The following is a 22423-nucleotide window of genomic DNA, read 5'->3' as shown; positions in this document are numbered from 1 at the left end:
ATGCAGCATACGAGACTTCCCTGTCCATCACCAACTCCCAGAGCTTGCGCAAACTCATATCCATCCAGTCAGTAATGCCATCCAACCATTTCATCCTCTGCTTTCCCCTTCTCCTCCTGCTTTCAGTCTTCCCCAGCATCAGGGTCTTTTGCAGTGAGTCAGTTCTTTGCATCAGGTGGCTAAAGTATTGAAGCTTCAGCTTCAGCATCAGTCCTTCCAGTGAATAGTCAGGAATGATTTCCTTTAGGATGGACTGATTGGATCTCCTTGCAGTCCAAGGGACTCTCAAGAGTCTTCTTCAACACCACAGTTCAAAAGCATCAATTTAAACCTACATACTACTTAAAACTTAAAACCAAATCCTTTCTCATGACCTGAGAAGTCCAGGATAATGGGATTCTAGCTTATCTTTGTACATTCATGCCACTGTACACTTCTGGCTCCATCCTCAGTGGCCTTCCTTGGGCCCACTATAACACACTGAGCTCTACCCTGCTTAAAGCATTTGTAAATTTCTTTTTCAGGTTTCAGTGTAAATGGAACTTTTTCTAAGTTGTTGGACCTTGTGTTGCTTTCTATCCCAGCCCCTTCCTTATTTCCTCTTAGCATTCATCTCAATTTGTAAATATTATTATTATAGTTATTATTATTTGGTAGTGAATAGTGGGTGGGAAATTGGTTGGTTTATACCTGCTGCCTACCTGTAGCACATTTATCCTCCACTATTTTTCTGCAGAGCAAAGCACAATGCATAGAACATGATAAACAGTAAGTCTTTCTTGAATGATTTGATGTGTCATAAATATAGATCCAGTCAATGAGTAGCTGCAAGTTTTCTGACATCAATATGAATAGCAAGGAGTATTTTTTAATTGATAACATAATTATAAAATTTTCTTTTCACTTCATATAAATGTTCATTTTTCTTACATTACATACATAATTCACTTGAGAGTTAAAATTAAAAGTTCATTTAAATAAGAATAAGGCAATATTCTATCAAAAATTATAATTATTAATAAGGTTTCAAAAACATAGAGGAAAAATTAGAAATTAACATAATTAAAATAACACAAACATAAATAAAACAGAAAGAGGCTGTTCTCATTTCTGGTACTACTTACACTTCATCTAAAACAATAAGTTCAAAGAGAGTCTTGGCCAATCAGTACCCCTTAAAATTATTTAATTTTTCAAAATTTATAGCTCTCTTATTTTGTGTATTCCTTAGAAAACACAACTCCTTATATATTCCATTATGTATACAGAGAAGCTATTTAATTTTCATTTGACAGATATAGAAACTGAAGTTCAGAACGAATAAGAATCTTGCTTGAGGGTATCCAACTAGGGATTGCCATTTCAATGGTGTTTCCATGATAAAATCTTATTTTCTTTTTTTCCTGTCTTGCATACAGGGTCGTCATTGCCATCTTTCTAAATTCCATATATATGTGTTAGTATACTTTTGGACTCAGAGGGAGAGGAAGAGGGTGGGATGATATGGGAGAATGGCATTCTATCATGTATACTATCATGTAAGAATTGAATCGCTAGTCTATGTCTGATGCAGGATACAGCATGCTTGGGGCTGGTGCATGGGGATGACCCACAGAGATGTTATGGGGAGGGAGGTGGGAGGGGGGTTCATGTTTGGGAACACATGTAAGAATTAAAGATTTTAAAATTAAAAAAATAAAAAAACTATTTAAAAAAATAAAAATAAAGAAATAAAAATAAAAAATAAAATGAATGAAAAAAAAAATCTTATTTTCTAAGTACTTTTTTGTCACATATAACCCAAATCAAACTCAAATGCCTAAAAAGTTGGGACTAACCAGTCTGGAGCTGGGAGCAGGGACATGGTGAAGGAAAGAGCAGTGCTTCTCAGTGAAATGACCATATTCAGCAGCCCACTACATTGGCACCATATAAGAAAGTGGCATGGCATCTGACTTCTAAACACTGATAACTGTTTCAGACTTTGAACAAACTGACACTCGTGACATCTAATCTGTCTGTAGATGGCTTTGATCTTGGGCTGAAGGTTACCAACCTCTCTAAAAATGCCAAACACGTTTTTAAAAAACTTCAAGTATTCAGAGATTTTGGCAACAAAGTGGGTTGAAACTTACATTGTCGCCAAACCAGAACCTTAGAACCTATAATTTTGTGTGTGTTATTATCTGCCAACCAAAAATACTTGCCTGGCTACATATATAGAATTAATATTGCAGCATGACAAGATGAATACATTTCATTACAGTGTGTGGTTAAGTGCATGGGCTTTAGTTAATTTGGCCTCAGGGAAATACTTACAACTTAGACCTTGGAATGATGCATAAGGCTTCTTCACACATGGTGTTACTCCTGAACTTGACTCTACACTTCTGAGTTCAGTTCAGTTCAGTCGCTCAGTCGTGTCCAACTCTGCAACCCCATGAATTGTGACAAACTTTAGGTTCTTTTGTCTATTAAAAATCTTCTAGTAGAAGGATAAGAAGCTTTTGTGTAACTCCATGGTATTTTCTATCAAGTTTGCCCTTAAAATTTTATTTTAGAATAATTGTAAAAAAATAAAATATTTTATATGCAGTAAGAGGAATAAACCTATCTAGGAAAAAACCTACCTAAGGAGACAAAAGAACTGTACACAGAAAATTATAAGACACTGATGAAAGAAATCAAAGACAACATAAACAGATGGAGAGAGAAGAATCAAAACTGTGAAAATGGCTATACTACCGAATGCAATCTACAGATTCAATGTGATACCTATCAAATTACCAATGGTATTTTTTACAAAGCTAGATAAAAAATTTCACAATTCATATGGAAACACAAAAGACCCCAAATAGCCAAAGCAGCCTTGAGAAAGAACAATGGAGCTTGAGGACTCAACTGGCTTCAGATTATATAACAAAGCTACAGTCATCAGGACAGCATGGTACTGGCACAAAAACAGAAATATAGACCAAAGGAACATGATAGAAAGCCCAGAAATAAACTCATGGATAAGGTACCTATGGGTAGCTTATTTTGACAAAGGAGGCAAGAATATACAATGGGGCAAAGACAGCTTCTTCAATAAATGATGCTGGAAAAACTGGACAGCTACATGTAAAAGAATGATATTAGAACACTTCCTAACACCTTACATAGAGATAAACTCAAAATGGATTAAAGACCTAAATGTAAGGCCAGAAACTATAAAACTCTTAGAGAAAAACATAAGCAGAACACTCGATGATATAAATTAAAGCAAGATTTTTTATGACCCACCTCGTAGAGTAATGGAAATAAAAACAAAAGTAAACAAGTGGGACTTGATTAAACTTAAAAAGCTTTTGCACAGCAAATGAAACTATAAGCAATGTGAAAAGATAACCCTCAGAATAGGAGAAAATAATATCAAATGAGACAACTGACAAAGGATTAATATCTGAAATATACAAACTGCTCATACAATGTAATACAGAAAAACAAACAACCCAATCAAAAAGTGGGGAAAAGACCTAAACAGACATTTATCCAAAGAAGACATACAGATGGCTAGCAAACACGTGAAAAGATGCTCAATATTGTTCATTATTAGAGAAATGCAAATCAAAACTACAATGAGATATCACCTCACACCAGTCAGAATGGCCCTCATGAAAAAGTCTGTAGATAATAAATGTTGAAGAGGGTGTGGAGAAAAGGGAATGCTTTTGCACTGTTGGTGAGAATGTAAATTTATATAGCCACTATAAAAGATGGTATGAAGATTCCTTAAAAAAACTAAGAATAAAACCACCATATGACCCAAAAATCCCACTCCTAGACATACACTTTGAGGAAACCAAAATTGAAAAGGCCACATGCACCCCAATGTTCACTGAAGCACTATTTACAATAGCTAGAACATGGAAGCAAACTATACGTCCTTCTCAGATGAATGGATAAAGAACTGTGGTACATATATACAACGGAATATTACTCAGCCATAAAAAGGGACACATTTGAATCAGTTCTAATGAGGTGGATTAACCTAGAGCATATTATACAGAATGAAGTGAGTCAGAAAGAGAAAAAGAAATGTTGTATATTAATGCATATATATGGAATCTAGAAAGATGATATCGAAAAATTTATTTGCAGGGCAGCAATGGAGAAACAGACATAGAGAACAGACTTATGAACACAGGAGAGAGAGGAGGATAGGGTGAGATGTATGGAGAGAATAACATGGAAGCTTACACTACCATATGTAAAATAGATAGCCAACAGGAATTTGCTGTATGTCTCAGGGAACTCAAACAGGGGCTCTATATCAACCTAAAGGTGTGGGATGGGGAGGGAATGGGACAGAGGTTCAAGAGGGAGGGGACATATGTATACTTCTGGTTGATTCATGTTCACAGAAAACAACAAAATTCTGTAAAGCAATTATCCTTCAAATAAAAAATAAATAAATTTAAAAAAATTAGAATATTTTTATAGAGTCAGAGCTGCATCAGTTACACATCTTTCCAAATCATACTAATTTAACACAGAGGGCTTACTGAAAGAAGACATTCTCAAAGTAAACTTTTCCACTCTTTTAGAAGTGGTGATCTGAGTCTATTGAGCAATCTATGTTCGATTAATACACAATTTATACTCAAATGTATGCTTCCTTTTGATTGTTTATTCATTCAGAAACTTTTTTTAAAAAAGTAACTACTGCAGTTTAGACATTTCCCTTGGCATGCTGGTTGTAAGAGGAATAAAAAGATAACATCCAACATTTTGGGGACTCATTTTCTTGGGCAGAGAAATAAATAATATAATTTGGTATAATATAATGTAATATAATATATACTTACCACACAGTATAGTTGGCCTTCCCTATCTGTAAGTTCCACAGCTGTGGGTGTGTGTGCCATATGTGTTCATTTGCTCAGTCATGTCCAATTCTTTGCAACACCACAGACTGTAGCCCACCAGGCTCCTCTGTCCATGGAATTTTCCAGGCAAGAATACTGAAGTGGGTTGCCATTTCCTCCTCCAGGGGATCTTCCTGACCAGGGATTGAACCCACATCTCTTGTGTCTCCTGCTTTGGCAGGTGGATTCTTTACCACTGCACCACCTGGGAAGCCCACATCCATTGGATATGGAGGGTCAGTTCTAAAGAACTTGAGTGTTTGTGGGTTTTGACATCCGAAGGGCATCCTAGAACCAAACAATCCTTCATTAATACTGAGAGATGACTCTACTATAATGTAACATAAAACATCACCCAATAACATCACCCAACATAACATGATGTAATGTAATAAAAACCATTATAAGTTTTCTGAGAAGGATATCAATTTCAAACACACAAATCCAGTATCTCAATTCTTATCAACAGATATGAAGTAATATTAATTTCTCCCCTGTCTATTGACAATGGCTTGTAGGTTCTTCAAATTGTCTTAACTAGTTACAATTCATACTTCTGCACACATCTAACTTGAAATGATAAATGAGTCCAAACATTTCTGAAAATAACTTGAGTGATGTCCATTTATTTAAGAGATTTTTTAAAGAAACTTCTAAGGGATGTACTCGCTTGAGAATTTAAAAGGATAAAAATAGCTTTGTATGAGTTTGCAAGTCTAAAGATAATAATTTAGGATGACAGCACTTTCACTTTTCAATAGATAAGGAAAATGATCTGATTGAGAAAGCCAGTAATATATTCAATTATTCTTTGCTGTCAATAAAAATAGGCTGGAATTTATCTGATCAGAGTTGGTTTAAGAGATTTTATAATTACTGCACTTAAAGGTAACTATGTTTAGTTAAAAATTACTGTGTTTAGCTATGTTTAACTATGTTTAGTTTAACATTACTGTGTACCCTTTTAACAAGAAGAAAAGAAAAAAAAAAAAAGAACTTTGGAATTTTTTTTTTCTTCTTGGACTCTGTACCATCAAGAAAATTTTAAGAAATTAAAATATCAATAAAATATGTTTAAGTAAAAAAAAGTAATAAAAATCGGCCTCACCCATTATTGTTACTATCAGAAGCCCTGGAAAATATACTTGAAGTTTATTATGAGTAAATATCAGGAACAAATTCTCTTGTTATGACATTTACTTCACAAGCTGGCAACTCAATCACAAATAGATGTAGATTACATTATGTTTGAAATAAAATTACCTTGTCCATGTAGGCTATTGGGCTTCCCATATCGCTCAGTTGGTAAAGAATCCGTCTGCAATGTAGGAGACCCCGGTTTGATCCCTGGGTCGGGAAGGTCGGCTGGAGAAGGGATAGTCTACCCACTCCAGTATTCTTGTGTTCCCCTTGTGGCTCAGCTGGTAAAGAATCTGCCTACAGTGTGAGAGACCTGGGTTTGATCCCTGGGTTGGGAAGGTCCTCTGGAGAAGGGAAAGGCTACGCACTCTAGTATCCCAGCCTGGAGAATTCACAAAGAGTTGGCCGTGACAGAGCAATTTTCACTTTCACTTTTCATGCAGGCTATTATGAATGCACCTAAAATTTAAGTATTACCTTTCATATTTCTGAATTGCTGTTTTCCCCCAGACATGGATCTGGACTGAGTCACTAATGCATGCTTTTTCAAAGTGTCATTGCAAAAAGTCATTATATTTCTTGGAAAAAAATGTCTTAAACCAATTATTAGAACTTATGAAGTGCTGTTATTTTCAAAGTCATTTAGGAACATTAGTTAATCAGTGTCCAGGACAGATATCTAACAAATACAGCATTTAGTTCCAGGAATAACATGACAAACTTGCAAAGATTTGAGCTTAGCATACCGCCTAGTCTTTGACAGGGATGGGGAGCAAAACACTTTATTACATCAAGACTTATTTTCTCTCTCATTGAACTCCAACTTACTACTTTTATTTAGAGTCATCACATTTACTTCTCTTCTGAATTTACCTTGAACAAGATATAAATCTCCCAAGATATGCGTTACCAGACTAAAAACTACATTTTGAAAAATAGGAAAGCAAGCTGACATTTCTGACATCTTCTCAAAAACTACTATATTCCAAATATTTTACTTTATTATACTTCTATCAAGAATATGTTATTTACCCGCAAAAATCTGGAGTTCAGTTTAGCATATTATTTTAGTCAGACTTACACAAGAAAAACACTTATTTTCCTGAGGAAACTAAGAAAAAACAAATCTCCCTGACAGTTGGCTGTTTATTCAGTCCAGAAAGCAAGCTACATGTTTCAGGCATCATTCATTCTCTCTGTCGAGGATGATACCAAGAACTATGAAGTACCAAACAATTAAAAATAATGAGGGAAACAACTTTGCCTTTCTGTAAAAATTATGTTCCTGTGTCAAGGCATTAGAGAAATAGCTACTATTCATAATTTCATAAAGAAAATGAATTTTAGTATGGAAAATTAGAAACATATAGTCAACAAGTGTTAAGACAAAACAATACAGGATTTTGATTTTTTTTGTTAATTCTTTCAATAACTTGTTTTAAAAGGCTCACCAGATTTCCTAGACCTGTAATTGCACTTATATATATATAAACAATAATTCCATAGAACTCAGAACATTGATGTTCAAGGAATACAGATGAAGATCTTGGCACACAATGTTTGGTCAATGGACCAAGTTAAACAATTCTATGGTAGTGAGATAAAAGAAATATAAATATTTTTTAAAGATATAAAGAACACTCATGATTTTCAGGTTTTTATTTTCTCAAAACATGTCTTAAATAACAATAATAATGAATTCATTCATATAAAGTAACCTACTCCTGTGCCAAATAAGATATTTTGAAATCAAACACATAAAGCAAACTAGTATTCATACTCAACTTCATTTCATAAGAGTGAATCTTTCATCACAAAATGCCAAAAACACAATAATCTCCCAAATATTTCATAGATTCAGTTCAGATCAGTTCAGTCGCTCAGTCTTGTCTGACTCTTTGCAACCCCATGGACTGCAGCACGCCAGGCTTCCCTGTCCATCACCAACTCACAGAGCTTACTCAAATTAATGTCCTTTGAGTTGGTGATGCCATCCAACCATCTCATCCTCTGTCATCCCCTTCTCCTCCCACCTTCTATCTTTCCCAGCATCAGGGTCATTTCTAATGAGTCAGTTCTTCACATCAGGTAGCCAAAGTATTGAAGTTTCAGCTTCAGCATCAGCCCTTCCAATGAATATTCAAGACTGATTTCCTTTAGGATGGACTGGTTGGATCTCCTTGCAGTCCAAGGGACTCTCAAGAGTCTTCTCCGATATCACAGTTCAAAAGCATCAATTCTTTGGTGCTCAACTTTCTTCACAGTCCAACTCTCACATCCATACATGATTACTGGAAAAACCATAGCTTTGACTAGATGGACCTTTGTTGGCAAAGCAATGTCTCTTCTTTTTAATATGCTGCTAGGTTGGTCATAGCTTTTCTTCCAAGGAACAAGCATCTTTTAATTTCATGGCTGCAGTCACCATCTGCGGTGATTTTGGAGCCTCAAAAAATAAAGTCTTTCACAGTTTCCATTGTTTCTCTATCTATATGCCATTAAAATCTCACTACACTGTCTGAATTTTTCTTTTTAAGTTAAAGCTATATCATAGTTTTAACGAAGTTGAGCCAGAAGGTTTTTTTATTTTTTATTTTTTTAAAGCTTATTGTCCTTTAGTTAGAAAATCGAAGTATATTTGATTTACAATGTAGTGTTAATTTCTGCTGTTAAGTGACTCAGTTATACATATACTGATATATACATTCTCTCTTAAAATACTGTTTCTATAATGATTTATCATAGGGTATTGACCATAGTGTTCTGTGCTTTTCAGTAGGACATTGTTATTTACCCATTCTGTATATAAACCCTTACTTCTAGTAACCCCAAACTTTCATTCCATCTCTCCATCAACCCCATCTCCCTTGGCAACCACCATTTGTTCTCTATGTCCATGATTCTTTTTCTGTTTCATAGACAAGGTTCACTTGTGTCATATTTTAGATTCAACATAAGTTGTTGTTCAGTCACCAAGTTGTGTACAACTCTTTGTGACTCCATGGTCTGAAGCACACCAGGCTCTCTATCTTCCATGTCTTCTGAAATTTGTTTAAATTCATATCAGTTGAGTTGGTGATGATATCAAATGGTATTTTTTCTTTCTCTTTCTGTCTTACCTTCACTTAGTATGATAACCTCTAGTTGCATCCAGGTTGCTGAAAATTGCATTATTTCATTATTTTTTTATGGTTGTAATATTCCATTGTACAACAGTTTATCCATTCACCTGTTAATGGACATTTGGGTTGTTTGTATGTCTTGACATTGTAAATAGTGCTGCTATGAACATTGGGGTACATGTATCTTTTTGTATTAAAGTTTTGTTAGGTTATATGCCCAGGAGTAAGATTGCTGGATAATATAGTAATTCTATTTTTAGTTTTCTGAGGCACCTCCATACTGTTCCCCACAGTGGCTGTATCAGTATACATTCCCACCAGCAGTGTAAGAGTCCCTTTTTTCCACATCAACTCCAGCACTTGTTTTTATAGACTTTTTAATGATGGCCATTCTGATCAGTGTGAGGTGGTAGCATATTGTAGTTTTGATTTGCATTTCACTAATAAAAACTGATGTTGAGCATCTTTTCATGTTCTTATTGGCCATCTATATTTCTTCTTTGGAAAAATGTCTAGGTTTTCTGCCCATTTTTCCATTGGGTTATTTGTTGTTCATGAGTTGTATGAGTTGTTTGTATATTCTGGAAATTGAGTCCTTGTCAGTCATGGAGTTTTCAATTTTTTTTTTCCTATTCTCTAGGTAGTCTTTTCATTTTGTTTATGGTTTCCTTTGCTATTCAAAAGCTTGTAAGTTTGCCTACGTCAAGATGGACCAGAACGTCTAAGGGTTCTTTGGTCTTTGGAAAAATATTCAATTTATCCATTATTTTTGAAAAGTCCAATTAAGAAAGCTCAACACAATTGTTTAGGCTAATGAAAATATGAGGGAGGGGAAACGTGAAAAGCTTTGCAGCATGTTGTGTGGGTTATGGCTGTTGAAACCTGTTTTGTACTAAAAATGATACCACTCTGCAGCCTGATATAGAATTACAGGGTTTTAAAGTAACTTGGAGATCATGCAATCCCAATATCTCATTTTACAGATGAATAAAATGAGGATGGTGTCTCCATAAATTCATTTCAAAAGTTTTGGGGATTAGAACTGAATTATTTAAAATAATTAAAAATGGTACTGTGATGGTTAATTTTATGTGTCAATGTGACTGGGCCAGAAGGTGCCCAAATAATCTTTGTGTATTTGTGAGGGTGTTTCTGCATTTGAATCTGTAGATTGAGTTCAGCGGGTAACCTTTTTCAATTTGGAAAAGTTTCATCCAATTCATTAAAAGTAGAAAAGAAATAGAAAAAAGTAAGAAAGTATGGAAATAACTTACCATGTTCATAACAGTGTATAGCAAAAAGTAAGAAAGTAGAAGTATAGAAATGATTTACCATATTCACAACAGTGTATAACAGTACACGCAGTCAGTAAACGGAGTCATTGGAAATCCTTCCTGAATGTCAAAGGCACATGTATATCACAAAGAATATTTTCCTTGAATGGACTAATGGAACCACAGCTGGTTTCATTCTTTAACACCATTTTGTGTTGAGTAAGCGAATTACTCATTTTTCTTGAAGCTGCTTTAGATTTTGACATACATACAGATTGAATCTGTTTTCATAGTCTATGGAACACTTAAATTAGTAACTTATTTTGCTGGGGCTTTAGTTCATAGTAGCAGATGACAGCAGCTCTGTTTGTTAACAACTTATAGTGTTGCATGCAACATACTCAGCACCTGTGTACATTATGTCCTTTAACCCTCATAATAATATGGGGATGTTAAAAGATGTATCCAGCACCACTCCAAGAGTAGAGATTCAAATCAGTCTAATCAAAACTTGCACTGTTTAATATTAATGCCAAATTATATTCTAAAAAAATGTAGTATGGATAGATGAAAATATAAATGATATATTACATATTGAATAATACAAATATTTAATACTCCCATGATTATGAGTTAAAATCCACCTGCAAATGTATGTGTTGTTGATAAGAACTGACTTAGCTTTTGAATTAATACTCAAATGACCATGCATCTAGTTCTCTTAATCAGCAAAAATGAGAATCGCATAGTATATCTCATGCTCATTATGACTATATTTCAGTCTCTGCTATGGGAGCCAGGACACAAATCTTATCTCTAACCAAGGTGAGAAAACCATTAAGACCATGTGCCATCACTGGTATGTGATCAATACAAATATGTGTTGTTCAAGCATCTGTGACTGTGCCAAATGATATTTTCAGTTGCTTGTTTATTTTGTTCCATCAAAGCACAGTCAGATCTTAAGGTGCAGGAATAATAAGGTTCATTGATTTTATTGCATGCTTGACATACTCCAGCAAGGAGCACGTTCTCAACTGTGGAAAGTCACTGCCCATCTGCTGTCGATCGGGTATTTTAAGCAGTTCTAAAATATTTTGGAAATGAAAATGACAAAATCCAACTTTGGGGGTTGTGTGATTTGAGAGTTGTGAGGAGAGTTTATATATTTTCAGTGTAATTGAGATGTTGTACCATGTTAAGAAGGCAAAAAATAGTGTGTCCATTCCTCAGCTCCCCGGGACACCAAACCTAATTGACTGATAGCTAGAGCAGGCTGACAGCAGGACAAACCCCTCAAGGCTGTTTGTGAAGGAATTAGATGACTGCTTAGAAAGGCAGAGGTGTTCTCATTAACCTTTCCTCCTCCTACACTGCTGTCTCCAGACTGTACGATCCCAGGAATTGAGACCACTGACTTTAACAGGTACATCAAGAGAAGAGTCAACCCACAGGAATCTTTCTAAAGCTTGGACAGTATAAAATTATATTTATAGTTGCAGAAAACATTGGCAAAAAAAAATTGACCAAAATGTCAAAAACTTTAAGTAATTCTGTTTCTGGATTTATTTATCATATGAAAATAAGGCCACACACATTGCTAACAATTTGTAATAATTACCTGAGAACTGTTCATGCACCCTCTTCCTTGGGATAATTCAGAATTGATTTTAAAATTAAACTTTGCTGTGAGAAATTGCTTACTGGAGCCATTACATTATTTTTGTTGGCTACTTTTTCCCTACTTTAATTTTTCTTTGCCAGAAAGCATTTTTTCTGCCATTTTTATTACCAAAACTGATACAAAAGTGAGTTGCAAATAACATCAAGTATATAGTTATGCTACTGGGTGCAAATATTTTTCTCCCAAGTTGATTCAGAGATAAAAGCACATCATGCTTTACAATAGTTTACATTTTTAAAGAATCCCTAGTATAAACAAACAATTATATTTTATTTCCAAAACTAGGGTCAGATTTTAAGTTACTGAACTAAATTGCTTAGAGCATATAAAATATGGACATCTTAGCTATAGAAAATGCAATTTCTTTCATATTGACCATCACTATCAAGAGATTTATATATACTCTCCATAGAAGCCACAGCAGTGACAACTCCATGCATTAATTTGGCACCTTCTGAATGTGTAATCATGTGTGAACACTAAAATTCCAAAGTGTTTAAAATGTCTTTATTTAATGTACCATAGATATTTACAAGATTTTAATAATATACATTTTTTCTTTCCAAACAAGTCTGCTTTTGAATGTTACCTTGTCACGGGGACTTCTTTTTTTTTTTTTTTACAGAATAATTTGCTTTTTTAAAAATGAAAGATTTATGGTTTTATTCATCATATAAGTGGCTGAATAGCAAAACAACAAAAAATTGTGATGACAACTGACAGGAAATGGATGCTAGGTTCTAAGACTGAAATGCCTCTGGAACTCAAACCTGCAAAATACAAAAATGAAACAAAATATATTGAGAAAAAGTAAAATCATTTGTTAGATTAATTCTTCATGAACCATATACATACTATTATTTCTCTTTTAATATCACATTTATTCTACTTGTTTCACTTACATTGTGTTTAATTTTAGGAAGTGTTTTTAACCCTCTGATTTAGGATATCTGTTTTAAATATAAAAATAAAAAAGAAAAATGCCTTAAATTGGCCAAGTCTGACTAAAGGGAAGAATAGGATTGGCCAACATGTAGTGGCTGATGAGTTATACTCAGTCAAAGCTTCAGATAGATAAGTGAGTGATTCTTCTAAAGCAGAAATAATAAATTATTATTATATACTAAATCTGACTGATTGGTGTTACCTGCTTAGGACATCATGTTGAGAGGATTTGAAAGTACTAATTCAGCTCACTACAAATGCCATAATTGATTAGTGATGTCTGCACTGAAAATGGCAATGGAGATGTACCTACAAGTACATCACACTTGTTCTCCCTGCTCTGAGAAGCTTGCAGGTACCCATGGAAAAACTTTCCAGTTTTGTGCCAGCAGGATAAATCATATACATACCAGTGACAGTTGTGAAGGTGTTGTTGTTGTTGTTGTTGTTGTTTGAGTTTCAATGAGGAAACAAAACTGCTTGTCATATGTAAGCATGTTGTAAATTTGAGGGATTAAAGAAAATTGATTCATCACCTCTTGCTCACAATTGAAATATGGAAAAAATAGACCTTTTTTGTTTTTCAACGAATATTTAAACAGAAATTGGAAAGATTCATAGAGCCCAGATTTCATGCTGGCAGCTGTCTTTATTCAAAATCCACGACAGCAATGGTGATTCAACTTACTTGACATTTTTGGAATCCTAATTTCCTCACTGCTGCTTCCATCCCCACCATCACTAACTGTTCTTATTTCAATCAAGTAGTCCTCTTCAAAGGGAACCAGAAGCTCAGCAGATGTGTTGTTTGTTTCCAAAATATGAGTTTTACTATGTCTGTTTTGCCGGTACAGAATCTGAATAAAATGATAAATGGTGTTAAATGGACATGTAGCTTCTCGAAGGTGCAGAAACTCTCACAGAACACTAGCACTGTGAGCCTTATACATGCTGTAGTCCTTGGATGGAAATATCTGGTCTACACTTTTTCTTTAAATTTTGTTGTTGAGAAAAAATGTTTCCTTTTTGGCCCATGCTTCTAAAATCAGTATAGATTTATCTCTATTAATTAAATAGCTTGAGGCCATTATCTCTGGAGCTTGCTATGGAAAGTTACTTTTTAGCTTGGACCCATTTCAAGTGTCTGGATACTATATGCTTTTGTCAGCAGATGATGTTCTTTACCACTGATGACAATGGTTTGTCTTGATATTTGATGATTGGATTGGATTTCTTTGTTGGATTTCTTTTATATTGCTGATAGATGATATCCTTCTGTTGCTTAAGTTCTAGAAATTCTACTTGAATATACTATTTGATCTCATTCTCATCTCACATTTTTAATACCTAAATACACAATCATATTTTTTGAATACAGGTGAGTCGCTTGAAGGAAAAAATGTTGCATACTGTAAAGATGTATTTGTTAATGCTTCATGACACATTACTGACCTCACAGTATAAAGTTTACCATGAAGAACTTAAAAGCAGTAATGCTAAATATTTTCAAAGCATTAGAACAAAGATTCCTATATTTCCACATGCATAAAATTTGTTTCCTATTTGGTTCTAACACTTATCATTACTTAGGCAGCTAAGTGATCTGTTTAAAGGAAAAACAGAATACTCACCTTGTAGCCTAACACTTCAGACTCATTTTCCATAGTTTTTACATGCTCCCAGTTTAGGCATAACTTAGAGTTTGTCAACTTCCAGGCAATGTTAGCTGGTGGTTGGCTTGGAGCTTTAAAAAGATAATCAAAGATCCAAATGAATATTAATTAGCTCATGGTTACTGTATGACCCGACAACACGAAAAGGAAAAATAAGTCCTGGATAATTAGCATAAAAGGAGGTAGAACATTTTCAGTGTCGTTTCAAATATCTTATTAATTCTAATCAGAGGAGGTAAATTCATTCAAATTCCGGTCATTTGGAAATGTTTTTGTGACAAACATGAATTAATAATGTTATGCTGCATTTCCAGTATTAATTTAGTAATCATTTCTGTTGAATTTGTTTACTTTACTATAGGTAAATAGATGGAGGGCTCCTTTATCTAACGTTTAATTTGCCCATCAATCAATGAGCCTCTCAGACAAACTCAGGTTGCAAACTTTTTACATACATCAATACAGAGGTGTACATTCCTAGTAGTCCTTTACTTTTAATCTTGTATTAATTAGGACTCATTGACTATAAATAACACAACCAACTCAAGTTGTTTTAAACAAAATATTAGCAATAACCCCAAGCATCCTGCACCCTGCATCGAACCTAGACTGGTGATTCGTTTGGATTGTGAAGGATATAGGGGACTCTCTTGGAATTCATGGCAGAATGCAACAGGACCTCAGAGGAACAAAAAGTGTCTGAAAGCCAAGAAGTTCCTCTCTCTACCTCTCACAGTAGTGTTTGCTGCATGCTAATCTTGCCATCGACCACCTCTTTGTTCTGTCAGTATATGCAGCAGAAATCAAGACTGCCTACCTCATCTGAGATTTGAAACCCCCTTTGTTGAGAGATAGTCCAAGCTAGAATGTCCAGGTAAAAGCTAATGATTGGCTTAATTTGGCCATATTCTATTTTACCCTAATCCATTGTGGCTAGACAGTGAGAAAGACATATGACTCTCAACACAGATAGAGCTAGTAGGAACCATGAAGAGGGAAAGTGATTACAAACTGAGTGGTCACTCCAAAAGGTGTCTACCCTGAATCCAAACTGTGGTTTTAGTTCCCTGAGATTAATGTTTTCTGGGAGAAAGAAGGTGTGAAGTTCAAGAAGACATATTTAGAATTAGCCTTCTAAAGTAATGGATCTCATCCAACTGGAAGATTTTACATACAAGAAAACTAGAGTCCAGGTTGAAAGTCTGCTTCTTTAAACCCATACAGATAATGAGTGCTTAAGCCCAGTCAGCATCCTGGTTTCTTGACTTTTAATCTAGTTTTTTTTTTTTTTTTTCTTCTGCATGACAACCTACTGCTTCTCAAAGATTTGAGTCCACGTGATTATTTTTTGAGGTTTAAGAAACTGAAGAGATTAAAAATAATTCATCTGGATAGCAGAGCAAAGATAAAACTACCCAGAAAGATGTTTTTGGCATCTTACTTGAATTTGTGAGGCTGAATGAGCATAATATTTAACTCATTATAACACTGATGGAAATAATTTCTTTTGGAGTTTTAACTCAACGGCTATTTAGTGTCTTATGTGCCACAGGAAGAATTACAGAGTGTCACCCAACATTGCCTTATGATATATCTACTTGCCTTCTCTAAGTCCATGGGATGTCATACACCTAGTCACTTATACCTCAACTGGCACATAGTAGAGAGATAAACGTTTCACCCACACTCCCATGGGCTTAGTTCATATATTTTATTATGAATTTATCCCACTGAATTACAGTTATTCATGCTTTGTGTTTCTTTAAATTTACTGAGAATGCATTTCCAGCCTCTAGCATAGTGCTTGGCATGTAGGCAGAGGCATATATATCATATATGTTGAATAAGTGACTGTGTAGTAGATGGCTAAAGAAAAACTACTCAGGGTCCAGTGTGATTTTCTCAGATCATGTAGATTATGCACTGGACTGTGAGCAGACCCATAGGTGATACAATGTGGCAAATCTATTCATTATGCTGTCCTACAATTGAGGCTAATTGACATGGTCAAACTTACAGAAATCCATATGAATTTATAAAATGAACATGCCAGGTGAATAAACCATGTCCTAGTACCTTTCTTGACAATATAAACCATATAATAATTAAAAGCCTGAGAATTTTTCATGTAGTAAGAATTCAGTGAAGAGGAAATGAAGAGCCTCTTGAGAAGGTGAAAGAGGAGAGTGAAAAGTTGGCTTAAAGCTCAACATTCAGAAAACAAAGATCATGGCATCCGGTCCATCACTTCACAACAAATAGATGGAGAAACAGTGAAAACAGTGGCAGACTTTATTTTTCTGGGCTCCAAAATGACTGCAGATGGTGACTGCAGCCATGAAATAAAAAGATGCTTACTCCTTGAAAGAAAAGTTATGACCAACCTAGACAGCATATTTAAAAGCAGAGACATTACTTTGTCAACAAAGGTCCATCTAGTCAAGGCTATGGTTTTTCCAGTAGTCATGTTCGGATGTGATTGTTGGACTATAAAGAAAGCTGAGCGCTGAAGAATTAATGCTTTTGAACTGTGGTGTTGGAGAAGACTCTTGAGAGTCTCCTGTACTGCAAAGGAGATCCAACCAGTCCATCCTAAAGGAAATCAGTCCTGAATGTTCATTGGAAGGACTGATGTTGAAGCTGAAACCAGTACTTTGGCCACCTGATGCAAAGAGCTGACTCATTTGAAAAGACCCTGATACTGGAAAAGATTGAGGGCAGGAGGAGAAGGGGACGACAGAGGATGAGATGGTTGGATGGCATCACCAACTCAATGGACATGAGTTTGAGTAAGCTCTGGGAGTTGGCAATGGACAGGGAGGCCTGGCATGCTTCAGTGCTTGGGGTTGTAAAGAGTCGGACATGACTGAGCGACTGAACTGAACTGATGACAATGATTATAGTTTTAAACTGTTTTCCCTCAACTTAATTCAAAGTGCCCTTTCTAATCTTTCTCAATTATGAAAGAGAGAATATAAAAATTCTCACAAGATACCACAATTTTAATATCTACTATACTCTTTGGCACATTTCTTTTATCTTTAAAACAAAGTATTAACCTTAACAACTTCATATAATCAATACAGCAAAAATAAAAATTCACATCTTTGATATTACTGGCAGTAACAGATTCTGAAGGTATTATCTATTGCTATGCCTTTTCTATTTTGTTTGCATGTTTAGATAAAAAGTACTCCTTTTATACTATGAATCTATTGATGATGCTTCAGATTGAGAGAAAGAAGAAATGACTTCTACTAAGTATATGGTAGTGATTGTGTCTCTGAGATTGGGATATTTGCATTTGTTTCCTCATCTACCATAACAGAAGTAAGGCATTCCATGGACATAAAATGAGAAACATTATATCAGGAATGAATTCATGGAACGAATGGCTAATTGTGTGGGTTATTGGGAATGGTTTACCCTTCATGCTATCTGGAAGGTGTAAAGAATTGGACTTTGAAGTCAGAGAAACCTGAATCTGTACAGTTTCTTCCAAGAGGCCTGGTTTCCCAATTTTGGAATGAGACTAATATATCCTAGTTTATAAGACTTTTAGCTTCCATGAAATAAAATGAGTGGTACATAATAAATTGCTCAGTAATTGTTAACACTCTTCCCTATTAGTATCTATTCTTCACTGTGGTATTATGACATACTCAGTTTTTCAATGGTGTTCAATATGGATTGTTTTCTAATAACACAATTCCAAAGTTTGCAAATGATTCGTTTCTTAAATATAATTAGTATTTTCAAGATTTTCCCTTCATAATTTTCTTCTTCCTTCAGTTTTTTATGTACTTTTTGAAAAGCAGAAAAAATTGGGAAGTCTCAGCTAGTTATCTGGAAAGTTCTCGTAGTCCAGAGCTTTTCTTATTTTGTCCATGGGTGTGACTTCTATGTTGGGAGTTGGGAAAAAAGTTTGTTATTTCTAAAAGGTACTTCAGAAGGCCTTTAACAATTCCGGTTTCATGAGTTTGTTGCATTTACCTAAACTGGATTGTAGATATCTATGACAAAATCGAAATTTCTATCACCTTGAAAAACCAAAATACTGTCACATGGATAATATAAAACACATGCCATGTATGTTTATACCTAGTTGGTCACTGGTAAACTCAACAGCAAACATTTTTCCAATCTTTTGAAAGAATTTTGCAGGCAATTTCCAAAGACTAAATTATTTTTTATTAATCAAATGACGGAGCAACATTAAACTAGCCCTCTGCAGCTCTAATGGCTTCCCTGTGATCAATTTTTCTGTAGATGGCATTTATATTCAACTGTAGTTCACACTGTGAACTCAATTCAAAAACAACTTCTTATGTTACACTTCTAAGTAACAGCATGGGGTTGACATTTGGGAGAGAGAGAAAGAACATAAGTGCAAGATGAAATAAAAGCTTAATGCTTCCTTTATGTCTAAATATGGATTGATTGCATTACTTACAACAAGAAAAATTCAGTACAGAGTGCTAGTCAGTCAACATCAGGGGCCAAATTGAAGCAAAATTTGCAAATACTTTCTGTTACTGGGTCTGAATACTTCTGTCTATATAAGCAGTGCTTTTCCTCTCCCCTTTCCTCTTGGAATTGATGTAAATATTTTTCTCCCTTTAGTTGTAAATCTAAATTTCTTTTAGTGATGTCTGTGTGAATCACAATATACCTGCAGTGGTTCTCAGTTGTCTTTTGGAAAGACTTCATTTTCAGTAAGCTACAATACTTAATATCAGACCACTGATATTTACTTTAAAAATCCTATATTTAAATAAAAAAGACTTTTATTTAAAAATCTATCATCATCACCAGCAACAATAATAACAAAGACTTCAGAAACTTTGTATATACTGTTCCTTCTATTTGGAGGTCTCTTTGTCCACTAGGTCTCTTTATTTTTTTTTTATGTTATGTATATCTCAGCCTCTTAATTTCTTCATAGTAACTTTTCATAATTTATGATTATTTCACTTTTTCTTATTTTAATTTGCCTCCCAACTAAAGAAAAATTGCCTGAAGGCATATATCCTTTCTGTTTTAATCTCCATTAGTCACCTAACCCTGTTCATGGCTCATGGGAGGCACTACTTTCTTGAGTGAAAAACTGATTCATCGTATTTCCAAAAATAAAAATAAGAAGGCTCTGTTTTCTGTTTATCCGATCAAAATAGGCAAAGATTTTGTTGAATGTGAGCTCTGCTTTCTCACAGTTTACAGTGGATGACCAAATATAAGATCAAAAGTCTAGGCAGTGGTAGTGTGAATGTGTGATGCATATAGATTACTACTATTCAGTGTTAATTTTGGTGTCATCTAAAGGGCATGGAAAGTCAAGGTTAGACCCAGGGATGGCATTTAGAATCAGAGCTATCCTTGGTGTTTCATGAAAGCCATTTCTCATATTTTCTTTGCATGTTCTTCCATGACTCTTGAAGAAAATTTCTGCAACAAATTTATGAAAAGAAGGAAACTAGAAAGTAGATGAACTTTCCTACTTTAAGAAATGCAAAGGAAGTTAAACCACCTCTCAAGAAGAAATATAATAATATATGTTACCACACATTGAGCTCTCACTGTATGGCTGCCTCTGGGTCACCTCGCTGTACATTATATCCTTTAGTTCTTAAAGAAAACTCTCGAGGAAAGTACAATCATCTCTGTTTTTCAGTTGAGAACAGAGGTTCTGAGTCGTTAAGTAAATAGACTTCTCACACAGTTCATGGCTGAGCTGAGACTCACATTCAGTTATTTCACTCTGAAGTCTTTTTCTAGTTCTTTCCAAAAGTATCTCACAATATGCCAAAGTTATGGAATCACTCAGAAAAAAAAATGCAAACATATTAAAGAGGAAATTTATAGATCAATAGAAAAGATATTTATTTGTCTGTTTATAGGCATGATGGGATCACTACAAACTAAGAGAGTGCATAAAATCATATAATCAAATTTTAAATGTTAGAAGATCAGTAAGTCCAGTGCTGCTAGATGAGGAATGGGAATGGAAAGTAATTTGTGGACAGACTGAACAGACTGTGAAAGAGCTTGTACACCTTTCTCTAGTCTTTGTTTTCTGAAATAGAGGAGACAATGAAATTTTAAAATTAAAAGAGGATGTGAGTCTGTTCCAGGAGGAAAAAATCTCAAGGCAGTTTGAGGTTTGGACTGAAGATTTGAGAGTCTAAAGAGAGGGAGACACTATTTAGATGGTTAGAGATGAACTCTACAAATTAGCACAATGTCCATGGGATCCAGAGATTCAGTGTCTATATTCATTATATGCCAGTCCAACAAATGCCAGAACAGAATCTTTCTAAGCATCTTTTTTTTTGTATCTAGGAATTAATGTGCTTTAATAATTAAGATAAGTATACTGAATATTAATACTAGGCTTAGGACTTAAACGTGCTCAGTATTTTGTAACTGTGATTGACAGAATCAGGGCCTCCCAAGCATGTCCAGGTTCTGATTCCTCAAACCTGTGGATAGCTTACTTTATATGGAAAAGGGGATGTTGCACGTATAATTAGGTTGAGGATGTTGACATGGAGCAATAACCCTGGATTCTCTGGGTGGGTTCAGTGTGATCAAAATGATGCTTATGAAGGAAAGAGCCAGGGTCAGAGGAAATGTGAAAGGCAGAAGTAGAAGGTCCGAGTCAGAGGGAGACTTGAAGATATCATGCTGTTGGCATTGAAGATAGAGGAAAGGGCCACAAGCCAAGTGGTGTGTGTTGTCTCCAAAAGCCAGAAAATTCAAGGAAATAAGTACTTTTCTAGAGCTTCCAAAAGGAGCTCAGAAGCTTACCCAAAGCCTGTTTTCCAACCAATGAAACTCATTTTTTATTCAACCTTTAGAAGTACATAATAACAAATTTATGTTTTTTTAAAACACTAGGTTGTGGTAATTTGAATAGCAACAATAGAAGACTAAAGTAGCTTCTGTTAGATTTTTCAATGACAGTGATAAAGAATGTTGAAAGAATAAAATTAGGGATTTGATTGGTATTCAAATACAAAATGGAGTCTTGTAAAACCTTACTCTCAAGTCCTTGTTGGATATTTTGATAAAAGAGTTAATGCAAACAGTCTGGTATAAGCAAAATTTAAGAAATATTGAAAGAAGATGCTCATGAAAGAAATTAGGAATTACAAGAGGTTTTATTCATTTTTTTGAAGAAAAAGAAGAGGGATGCTAAACTTCACTTTATACTTTCTGACTCTCATCTCACTCTTCTCCCACCAGATATATTCTAGCACTATAGCACTTGGATAAAAGTACTCCTTGTTAATGAAATTGTTTTCAAAGGTTATCTCTCACACTCTTTGATGAGCTGAACTCGTGTGAACACTAAGACAAACCATCAATAAAGTTCTTGGCATTTAATCAAAATTTCAGTCAAGCCCATTTGTAGGACCAAGTGGGTCAACTGAACACATCTCTTGCTACTGTGTCTAAAACAAGTTTTCTACTTAAACACATAGAGTAGTTTAGCATAAACTATCATATGGTTGATTTAGGATGCAGGAGCAATCAAACTATCAAATTCAAGGTAAAGAAAAAACTTTCATTTTTAAGGTTATATATGTGTGTAATCTGTACTCAGGTCAGGAAATAACAGTTGAAACTGGACAAATAGGGAAAAGAGTACGTCAAGGCTGTATATTGTCACCCGGCT

At 34.8% G+C, this 22423-nt stretch overlaps 1 protein-coding gene across 1 annotated transcript in view; it reads right to left on the bottom strand.

Annotated features, from left to right (window-relative positions):
• Positions 1-12796: 12796 nt before the first annotated feature.
• The window catches only part of CNTN6 (contactin 6), a 177692-nt gene continuing 168065 nt past the window's right edge, over positions 12797-22423 (bottom strand). Inside the window, exons 19-21 of the mRNA XM_052640803.1 lie at positions 14704-14816; positions 13761-13929; positions 12797-12897 (exon numbers count right to left, since the gene is read on the bottom strand). Coding sequence (XP_052496763.1) covers positions 12797-12897; positions 13761-13929; positions 14704-14816 — 383 coding nt within the window. The remainder of the gene's footprint in view (positions 12898-13760; positions 13930-14703; positions 14817-22423) is intronic.

Source organism: Budorcas taxicolor, chromosome 1, assembly GCF_023091745.1.
Source record: "Budorcas taxicolor isolate Tak-1 chromosome 1, Takin1.1, whole genome shotgun sequence".
Lineage (NCBI taxonomy): Eukaryota > Metazoa > Chordata > Mammalia > Artiodactyla > Bovidae > Budorcas > Budorcas taxicolor.
The sequence above is the reverse complement of the archived record's forward strand: the minus strand, read 5'-3'. Positions and strand labels throughout refer to the sequence as shown.